The sequence below is a fragment of the Podarcis melisellensis genome (genome assembly GCF_964234715.1).
Source record: "Podarcis melisellensis genome assembly, chromosome: 6".
In the NCBI taxonomy this organism is placed as follows: domain Eukaryota; kingdom Metazoa; phylum Chordata; class Lepidosauria; order Squamata; family Lacertidae; genus Podarcis; species Podarcis melisellensis.
The window spans coordinates 246,932-257,478 of NC_138538.1; the positions used below are offsets into that span (position 1 = coordinate 246,932).

Here is a 10,547-nt window from a genome sequence, read left to right on the forward strand (position 1 = left end):
CCCGCTGGGTCCCTCCGGGAAAGGTGGTGCGTGCAGGAGCGCAGTGACAAGGGGATCAGGCCCCACAGCTGCCTCCCAGCCAGCCAGGTGCCCCTCATGGGAGTACCAAGTGGGACCCGGGGGGAGCAGCCCCACTCGGCCCCCGGCGAGTCAGGACCTGGGTTCGAATTCGCCCCCGGCCCATGAAGGCCACGGGGAGTAACCTTGCGCCAGTGACTGCTTCGGCCTCGCAGGGATGGGGGATCACATGAGCAGGGGGAGAACCAGGCAATCGGACCTTGAGCTCCTTGGACCAGAAGCGGGGAAGAAATGCAACGCCGTCAGGGAAGGAAGCCGAGGAGCGCGGCGCCTCCCCAGGGGGCAGTGACGGCAGGCGCCGCCAGGAGGCGCTCGTCCTCGCCGCCGGAGAAGGCGGAAGGGGCCGCTCTGGCGCGGCGAGTCTATGTCGGCCCGCCGGAAGGGGCGGGGCCTGCGGCCGGAAGCGGCTGTCCGGAGGGCGCGGCGGCGGGATGCGGCCCGCGGGGTCGGCGGCGCTGGCGGCGGGGCTGGTGCTGCTCTACTACGCCTTCTCCATCGGCATCACCTTCTACAACAAGTGGATCATGAAGGTGGGCGGGGGGGGAGGGGGAGGGAGGACGAGGCGCCCCTCCCCCCGCCCCTCCCCCTCCCGGCTCACCCCCTCTCCCCTCCCCCCCGCCCCTCCCCCCCGCCCCTCCCCCCCGGCTCACCCCCCTCTCCCCTCCCCCCCGCCCCTCCCCCCCGGCTCACCCCCCTCTCCCCTCCCCCCCCGCCCCTCCCCCCCGGCTCACCCCCCTCTCCCCTCCCCCCCGCCCCTCCCCCCCGGCTCACCCCCCTCTCCCCTCCCCCCGCCCCTCCCCCCGGCTCACCCCCCTCTCCCCTCCCCCCGCCCCTCCCCCCCGGCTCACCCCCCTCTCCCCTCCCCCCCCGCCCCTCCCCCCGGCTCACCCCCCTCTCCCCTCCCCCCCGCCCCTCCCCCCCGGCTCACCCCCCTCTCCCCTCCCCCCCCGCCCCTCCCCCCCGGCTCACCCCCCTCTCCCCTCCCCCCCCGCCCCTCCCCCCCGGCTCACCCCCCTCTCCCCTCCCCCCCCGCCCCTCCCCCCGGCTCACCCCCCTCTCCCCTCCCCCCGCCCCTCCCCCCGGCTCACCCCCCTCTCCCCTCCCCCCGCCCCTCCCCCCCGGCTCACCCCCCTCTCCCCTCCCCCCCGCCCCTCCCCCCCGGCTCACCCCCCTCTCCCCTCCCCCCCGCCCCTCCCCCTCCCGGCTCACCCCCCTCTCCCCTCCCCCCCCCGCAGAGCTTCGGCTTCCCGCTCTTCATGACGCTGCTGCACCTGCTGGTCATCTTCGCGCTCTCGGGCCTGACGCGCCGCTGCGCCCGGAGACCCGCCCGGCCGCTGCTGCCCTGGGCCGCCTACCTGCGCCAGGTGGGCCCGGCAGGTGAGGCCGCTCCCTCTCTCCCTCCGCTCCGGGGAAGTCAGGCCCGGATTTACCTATCAGCTCAACAAGCTCTAGCTCAGAGGCCCCCCAAAAATGTAAAGGAAAAAAACACTGGATGCACATTTCCAAAAACATCAGATAAAAAACAAATAAAATAAAACCGATCTACAGCAACAGTGTTTTGTGTTGTGTAGGTTCCCATTCGTTATGTGCAAATGGCTTTAGATACTATTAGGTCCGTAATTTACCATCTAGCATATATTCAACACCAAAAACAGCAACAATTTGCAGTTGACAATGGACAGCTGGACATTCCCTTCAGTAGCTTAGGGCCTCATCAAACCTCAGTCCGGCCCTGGGGGGACCTTTAGCCTTGAATTTCTGCACAAGCAGGCAGGCAGGCAGGCAGGACCAGAAGCATCAAAGCGAAGGGGCAGGACACACCTCTCCATGCCGTCTTTCTCGGTTTGTGAAAATACTCCTGCTCCTGTGGTGGGCAGCAGTTGGTGCTTCTCCTCTCCTGATCCTCACACTTGGAGTCCACAGGGAAAGGGACCCAGGAAAGAGAAGAAAAAATGCGGAATGTACAATTTGTTTTTCCATATTTTACTGCCGGAAGAGGTGGTGGTTGGGCCAGTAGCTCAGTCACAGGGGAGGAAGGTGGCAACTAGTTGAGATGCCTGACTGAGGAGCCTCCATGTGCAGAGGGAGTCTATCCCCGAATGCAAGTCGCTTGGGGGCAAAGGAGAAGGGCTGTGGCCATCCTCCTCGTCTTGGGGGCTTCCTGGACACGTCTTGGCTGACTAGCTGTGGGTGGGACAGTCAAGCTGACCTCTTGTTCGGTCCTCTTTCTCTTTGCCTCTCAGCTCTGTCAACGGCCCTGGACGTGGGGCTCAGCAACTGGAGCTTCCTCTACATCACCGTCTCGCTGTGAGTATGGGGTGGGGTCTTGTGAAGACGCTGCCCGTCTCTCTTGCCTGCCTGCCTGCCTGCCTGCCTGACGGCCTCCTTCCTCCCTGGCCTTGCAGCTACACCATGACCAAGTCCTCGGCCGTCCTCTTCATCTTGTTCTTCTCTCTGGTCTTCAAGCTGGAGGAGCCGGTGAGTGCCCAGCCCCTGACCCCCCAAGGCTGAGCGGGAGGGGGTCATTGGGCCTGCAGGCACCAGCCAACCTGCACTCTTTTCTTCCCACCAGAGGGCGGCGCTGGTGCTGGTGGTGCTGCTCATTGCGGGGGGGCTCTTCCTCTTCACCTACAAGGCGACGCAGTTTGACATGGAGGGCTTTGCCATGGTGCTGGGTGCCTCCTTCCTGGGCGGAATCCGCTGGACGCTGACACAGATACTTCTGCAGAAGGACGAGCTGGGTATGTGCCCCTCTGGAGTGGGTGTGAGGGGGGGCAGGCGACACCCTGCTCCGTTTCCTCCTCCTTGATGGGCTCCCCCTTCTCACCCTCCTGTCAGGACTCCAGAATCCCATAGACACCATGTTCCACCTGCAGCCAGCCATGTTCCTGGGCCTCTTCCCCCTCTTCGCCGCATTTGAGGGTAAGTTGTTTGGGTGAGGCGGGGCAGAAATGACACCTGAGTGGGAAGCTGAGGGAGCAGCAAAGCTCAGGGGAGCCAGGTGGAAATCTTATCCCAGGGGAGCTGTTCCCCAAAAGGGTGCTTGTCTGGGGATTGCTTACTCTAGGGCAGTGGTTCCCAACCTTTCTTTGGCCATGCCGCACCTAAGCATTTCTAAAATCCTGGTCCCCCCACATAACATATAATTCTTATTATTCAAAAAGTGAACTAATCACGTGGAGGAAGCCTAAAAGGCCACTAACTGTTAATAACTCATTCTCAAATTGCCCCCCTTAAAAATCAAATTGCCCCCCTGTGGGGTTTGTGCCCCACATTGGGAACCATGGATCAAGGGCATTTACTGGGGTCCAAGCATGGTTTAGGTTCCTTCTCCAAAGCTGCTGGCTGGTATGTTCAGAGCTCCAGTCATGTGGAAGGAGGGAGGGAGAGATTCTGGGGAGAAATGGGGAAATGTATAATAGTCTTTTGTCAGGCGTGGACAGAATGTGCTGGGTGGTATCGATGCTCATAGACCCAGGGAAGTGAATGGATGTGGCTAGACAGCACCCTGTGATGCCAGGCATGGCGCATCGTGCATAAGTGGAAGAGAACAATGAGCAGGGGGAAAAGCCACGTCCGTCAGGCTATTTGGGGCTGGTTCTTTAGTTCTCAGCAAACAGAAATTACAAATTTAGAGCTGGAGCTACAAGACAGGCCAGCACCCAAAAGCATCTCAGTTGATAGGAAATTTTAAAAACCACCAACATTTAAAATCAAGACTGTCACCACTGTAGAAACCCAAAGAAATGCTGTATTTGGACTTGGGAATTATTTGTTTGCCTCAGTGCAGTCTTGCGGCCACCAGAGCAGCTCCTCTTCCTGTAGAAAAAACTCATAGTGGACCCCTCAGCCCCCCCCCCCGCAGGTGGTCAGGCAACTTTCCTCTTCATTTGCAAAGAATATTTTCCCTGGTTGCAGGGGGAGAGAAACCCTTGGAGTGTTTGTCAATCTTTTGCTGAGTTTCTGCCTGCTCAAAGGTGGGTCGGCCTCCCCAGAACAGGGCTGAGCTTCCCTCGGCCCCTGGCTTAGCAGGAGGAGCACTGAGGGGCCCTAGGGCTGAGCAGCCTCCCTTGGAAGTCCAACCCATGGCACTTGCTTCCAGGTAAAGGGCCCTGGAGGTTCCTGAGCCCTCTCTCTCTTTCTCTCTCTCCCTCCAGGCCTGCCCTTGTCTGCGTCGGAGAAGCTCTTCCGTTTCCACGAGGTGGACCTTCTGCTGAGCCTCTTGGGCAAGCTGGCCTTGGGGGGGCTGCTAGCCTTTGGGCTGGGCTTCTCCGAGTTCCTCCTGGTGTCGAAAACCTCCAGCCTCACCTTGTCCATCTCTGGCATTTTCAAGGTATTGGGTGGCCTTTCCTCTTCTGGCCCTTCCTTGCCCAGCCAGCCAACCCATGGCCCCAGGCGCCTCTTGCTTGGCCCCGGGTGGGAGCCCATGAGTCTTTGGGGTGGGGTCTTCCCTTTGTTCCATGGAGGCCTGAAGGGCTTCTGTGCCCAGTGAGAAGTACTCAGTCCTTCCCCTTCCCAATGTGAGACTTTGGATTGGCTTCTGGGGCTGCCAGTCCTGGCGGCTGTGACTCGCCCCTGCTCTTGTCCTCAGGAGGTCTGCACTCTTCTGCTGGCCACGCACCTCATGGGAGACCACCTGAGCCTCTTGAACTGGCTGGGCTTCGTCGTCTGCCTCCTGGGACTCTCCCTCCACGTTGCGCTGAAGGCTCTCAGTGCCACAGGTAGTGTTGGGGGTGGTGGGGTCTTGGGACTTGGGCTTCCTGCATAGCCAAGGTTTGGGGTGGGGGCCGGAGAAGCCCTGCTGCCTGTTGGGGGCCGGCTGACCAGTGCCTCCTTCTCTGTGCAGGGCAAAAGGGCGCCAGGCAGCCCAAGGAGTCTTGCTCCAGCCCGGACTTGGAGTTGCTGCTGCTCCACCACCAGGAGGAAGAGAACCCTGCGGGATTCCCCCAGCGCTGAAACACGCCAGCAGCTCAGCCAAGAGAGCCCAAGGCAGGGGGAGCCGGCTACCCCGGAGGGCTTCAAATGGGGGGGGGGCTTGGGACCCCTTAGAAGGGAGAGGCTGAAGCACTTGGGCCCTGGTGTTATGGGAAAGATCTCGGGGGTGGGGGAGCCGCAGGAAGATTGGCGGGTGCAGGCGCTGTGTTGGGTCTCCGTGACTCAGAGAGGGAGCTTGGGGGAGGCTGTAAAGTGAGACGGACTGTGCCATCCTGTGAGCCTTCATGGATGTGAGCCTTTCTGCGCCCATCTTTGTGCCCTCTGGCCTGCGTGCCCCTCAGGGTCGGAGGCAGTGCCACGTGAATGTGTTAAGAAGCGAAAAGGCTCTTGGGGTTGGAGGACCAGCTGGTTCTGGGGGAGACGTGTTGGGACCAAAGTGGGCCAAGAGCCTCTTGCTTTCTGCTTCTGGGTTTGCAGCAGTCCCTGGAGTTTGGGAGGGGGGGTGGGCATCATGGTGGTTTCAGAACTAGGCGCTTCTGAGATGGTACTCAGAGCTCCAGCTACTGGAGGAAGCAGTAGAAACCCGCCACGAACCTGGGCAGGGTGTGGGCAGAGAGAGAGTTGGGCATAGGACCAGAAGGTAGCCTTGCGGAAAGCAGGCTGGGAGCTGGAGCCCTGAATGCGGAATGCCCTGGGTGAAGAGGAGCCCTCGCTGCTCATCTCTGGGCTTGGCGTGAGGCTCCCTTACTGCTGACATCTTGAGGACATTGGAGGCCAGTTTGGGAGTTTCCACTGCCCATCTCTGGGCTCTGCAGAGTAGCATTTCAGTGTCCTGAACCCTCTTGGAAGTAAGTCCCTTGGAAGTCATCCAGATTTGCAAGCGAGCAAGTCTCGGATCGCAGCCTTGGGGAAGAATGTGGCAGCCGCCTTGCCAGTTCCCCTCACCCCCAGCTGTGGCTGCTCAGAATGGCCCTGGGCAGCCGCTGACTGAAATGCAGCTGTGCCATCCATTCAGACGTAATGGTGGTGCTGGTGGTTTTAGTTGGACCAAAGCGAGTCCATCCAGCCCTGCTTCCGGTCTCCCAGAATCACCGGTCAGATGCCCCCAAGGAGACCCCCCCCCAGAGGACTGAGTGTGGCAGCAGGGCTCTCCCCACCCTGATTTCTGGAGGCGGCATGGAGTTGCGCTCTGTCCGGTCGCCACTTGCAGCCACTCTTCCTCTGTGACTCTGTCCCCAGCTCAAGCCAGCTGAGCTGGTGGCCATCACTGCCTCTCCTGGGAGCAAATCCCAGAGTTTAACTCTTCACCGTGTGAAGAAGGGCCTCCTTCTCTCCCCATCCCAAATCTCCCTCTTCCTTGGTGACCCTCCTTGGGCTCTAGTAGCAGGAGAGGGAGGAAAACCTTGCTCATTTTGCCCAGTTTCACCCATCATGTCTCCATTTTATAACCTCAGCCTGTTGCAACCTTTCCTCAAAGGGCAGCTGCTCCAGCCCTTTAATTATTTGGGGGGGGGCTGCTGGTTGGTTGCTTTTTCACCCCTGAACATTTTGCCTTCCCTTTTCTAGAGCTTTTTCCAGCTCTGCTGTGCTTCTTCTGGAGACGAAGTGAGCAGAACCAGACTGTATCCCATATTTAGCCACCATAAATTTTCATAAGGAAAAGGAGATTACCCTTATGGAAATCCATGACAGGATCACACTTGGAATCCTGTAGGCAGCTTTGCTTTTGATCCCTGATGTTGGATTTGACACATTCACAGCTGCTGCACAGTCACTTGACATTTTCAGCTCCCCGCTGCAGCCCCAAGATCCCTTTCCTCACCCGTCACTCGGAGGAGGATGTACAATCACATTGAACCACAATTGCCATTTTGTCACCTGGCTGGCTTGGTGGCAGGAGGGGAACCCTGGGGATCCCTTGGCTGTCCATTTCCCCCCCACCATTCTCAATAATGTGATGTTGTCCACAAACTTGACCAGCTCTCTGCTGATCCTTTGCTTTGAATCCTTTATGATCAAGTTAAAAATCATGATAAAAAAATTCCTTCTAGTAGCACCTCAGAGACCAAAGTGCACATGAAAGCTCATACCAATAACAAACTTAGTTGGTCTCTAAGGTGCTACTGGAAGGGATTTTTTGTTTTTGTTTTGACTACGGCAGACCAACACGGCTACCTACCTGTAATTCAAAATCATGGTTCCCTGCACGGAGCCTCTCTTATTTATTTCCTGCCTTGCAAGAATGCAAGGTTGTTCATTCCTCCTCGCTGCTTCCTGTTCAAACAGTTGCCCTTCCAGGAGAGGCCTGTCCTTTCCTTCCACGGCTGCTAAATATGCCTCATATCTTGGGAACATTTGGTGGGAGTGGAGTTTCTACAGGAGAGGAGAGTTGCCTCTTTGCTGAGCTTGTTAAGATTCTTGAATTCCCCGTTGGTGTTAAGTGAGTGACCTTCATTCCGCGGCTGAGGAGGGTCAGGGTCAGGCTTGGCTGGCCCTTGTCTGCCTGATGCCCTGAGCAAAAGGCTTTGCCCTCCTGGGCCCATTGTCTGCCTGGCCTTTGATTTGCAGGGACAATTTGCTCTTGTGTTGCTCCTCGCCTGCTCTAAGCCCCCGTGAACTGAACTGCCTTCTTGCCTGCCCTTTTCCTAATTTGTGGTCAGTGCTCTTATTTTGAGATGCAACTGCAGCGGCCCTTCAAAACAAGGCACGTGGGCAGCTGTGTTTAGTTGAAGAGCAGCCGTGGCAGAGACGCAGAGAATCCACAAAGCTGCCCGGGAGAATCCCAAGAGCAGAATATTCTGGCGGTGGGGTGGGGCCTGAAATGTACATTCCACAAAAACGCACAGCTGCTTTCAAGCATCCAAAGGAACGCTATAAACTTCTTAACAAAGGAAATGTAATTGTCTGTGTGTCTTAAATGTTTTTAGTGTAAATTGTTGAATCTGCAATCTTTTGGAAAAGGTGTAATTGTGAAGAAAGACACCCATGCTCTCCTTCGCCTGGAGGGGAAGGTATTCTGCAGCGTCAGGCCACAGATCTGGACCTGCCAAGGAGCCGTGTCCTTGCACCCACGTCCAGCCCCGCCTCGCAGTCCCAAGGCCCTCGGCCGCCGTGGCTGCCTGGGACCTGCCTGTGCTGAGCTCTGCCCCTGCCCCCTGCTGAGGAGGGGGGCTTCTTGGCCCCCAGGCGCCCTGCCCCAACCAAGGAATTGGGAGATGCCCCAGAGTTCTGCCTGCCAGCCCTTTCCTCCTCCGTGCTGGGCACGACTGGAGTGGCCAGGGGCCAGCCACTGCTCCATGCCAACGCTGTGGGAGGCCAGGGTGTTGCTGTGTGCTTGCCTTGGCCTTCAGAGAGCAGCAGGAGGAAGGGCCTTGGGGCCTCTTCCCTGGGAAGGTGGATGGGCAGGAGGAAGCAGGCAGCTGGCCTTGGGCATCGGTGGTGGGGCGAAGGAGGCCTCTCGCCCTCTGCCCTTCCTCAAAGCAGGAGAACTGAAGCAACGCGGAGTTGCCATCTGAAGGGCCCAGAGGAAGAAGGGCACCTTCAGGCGAGCCTGGCTTAGCAGCAACAGACTTTGCCACAGCAGCCCTTGAAGCGTAAGAAAACTCTGATTCCTGGCGGGATGGAAGCATCTCCTGTGACGGGAACCTGGACGGCCAAGCACACCATCTTGGGGAGTGGGCAGGAAGAGACAGGTGTGTTCTCTCCTGCCGCCCCAATGGCTTTGGCCACACTCAGGAAGCGGGCAGCAGGTGGCGCTGCTGTGCCAGGCGCCCGTCTGCTGGCGCTGCTGCTTCTTCCTGCATGTGGCTGCAGCTGCCAAATGAAAACCTCAGCAGCTTGGAGGGCCTGGGTTGGGGTGTGTGGGGGCAGCAGGGCCTCTGAATCCTCTCCTTCCCAGGCAGTGGGTCCTGCTGTACTCTGCAGGTTCCTCCAGGGCTCCAAGCTGTGGGTGAGGAGGCAGCTGCCACTCAAGGTGTAAAACCGAGGATCCCCTTCTGGATCAGGCCAAAGGTGGAGGCCGCCTCACCTGCCCTGTCCTCCCACAGTGGCCAGCCAGGTGCTGCATCAGGAAGGCCCACGGCCGCAAGGCAGGAGCACCTTGGCAGCAGCCCTCACATTCCCCGGTCCCTGCTGCTCAGATACTCGCTCGGCAACTATCCTACTTTTAAGAGACATCTGAAGGCAGCCCTGTTTAGGGAAGTTTTTAATGTTTAATGCTGTATTGTGTTTTTGATATTCTATTGGGAGCCACCCAGAGTGGCTGGGGTATAAATAAATTACTATTATTACACGTCCTTCACATACAGTGCTGCTCCTTCCTGCTTGCTCTATTCCTTTTGAACAGGTCATACCCCTCAGTTCCAAATTCAAGCCATGTCTCTATCCCACCAGGTTTCGGTAGTCCCTACCAGGTCATATTTGCCATCCTGTATTAAATGCACCAATTTGTCTTGCTTGTTTCCCATGCTCTGTGCATTAGTTGCCTCTTTACTAATGTGTAGAGTAAGGGAAACAAGCAAGATGAATGCCCTCTGGGAGTTGTTGGGCTCCAACTCCCATCATCCCTGACCATTGGCCTTGCTGGCTGCTGGGACTTGGCCGTGGTGGGTGGGGCCACAGGCAAAGATGTCTATGGAGTGGCTGGTGTGAATGGGACCCTTCTCCACAGACACTTGCACCTCCCCTGCTTCGTTAGGCAAGGAAGAGGCAGTCTCCAGGGGTCAAGAACCAAAACACTCAAGGAGGGTGCCAAGGAGGGGTGTAGTTTGAAGTGGGGAGGCCTGGGGGCATAGCCAGGATTGATGTTAGTGGGGCAGGCTTTATGTTGGGGGTGGAGGCAGAACCCCCGTTAATTATTTGTATTAATTTACTTGATTACCCACCTCCCCCTGGCTAGACCCACGCCTGGAGGGATACGTTTGAGCCCCAGGCCTCTCCTCTGCAGCCATCATGGCGGGGGGTGCCAACCCAGTGCCCAGGAGCACAGGGCTGCTTTGGTGCCCCTGGGATGAACTTGAATTCCTAGATTCACGGCTTTCATTTTTTTAAAAAATGTAAGGTTAAAGCATCTTTCGAAAGATATGAGGCAACAGATATGGACAGCAATTGTTTCGTGTGTGTGTGAGAGAGAAATCTGCCTTCTTCCTTTCCGGATTTCCTCCCCCTCGCCCCAGAAAAATGGATGCCCATGTATGTGAGAGAGGAAGAGTTGGGCTTTGTAAGGGGAGGAGAGACTGTGTGTGGTCTGGTCTGCGAGAGATGCATTTGGGCAGAGAGAGGGGAGATGCATTTGTGGTGGGAGGTGAGCAATGCATGTGTGTGTCGGGTGTCCATGTGCATGAGAGAGTTTTGCGTGGGCACCTGGTACATTTTTGCTGGTGCTGAGAAATGCTCCCTATTGTTAGCCAGCAACACCACCGGGGGGGGGGGGGAGCACAGAAATTAACATCAACCAGCAGACACAGCTGACTTCTCATGGGAACCTGAGGTTGAGGAGGAAGCCACAGTGACTGCTCTCTCTAGCTGTGTGTGCT

The 10,547-nt window shown here is 58.0% G+C and overlaps 1 protein-coding gene across 2 annotated transcripts; it reads left to right on the top strand.

Moving 5' to 3' along the window:
* The first annotated feature begins 523 nt into the window (after positions 1–523).
* On the top strand, positions 524–5,450 carry SLC35H1 (solute carrier family 35 member H1). 2 transcript variants are annotated; one of them, XM_081916529.1, is made up of 9 exons: positions 524–608; positions 1,314–1,455; positions 2,322–2,385; positions 2,484–2,556; positions 2,651–2,819; positions 2,917–3,000; positions 4,236–4,411; positions 4,670–4,799; positions 4,925–5,450. In XM_081916529.1, exons 1-9 carry the CDS (start codon positions 603–605, stop codon positions 5,032–5,034), a joined length of 954 nt encoding a protein of 317 aa, XP_081772655.1. In that variant the 5' UTR covers positions 524–602; the 3' UTR covers positions 5,035–5,450. The 2 variants fall into 2 exon arrangements, with proteins under 2 accessions (XP_081772655.1, XP_081772656.1); XM_081916530.1 differs by lacking the exon at positions 1,314–1,455 and having other exon boundaries at positions 530–608.
* The last annotated feature ends 5,097 nt before the right edge of the window (positions 5,451–10,547 follow it).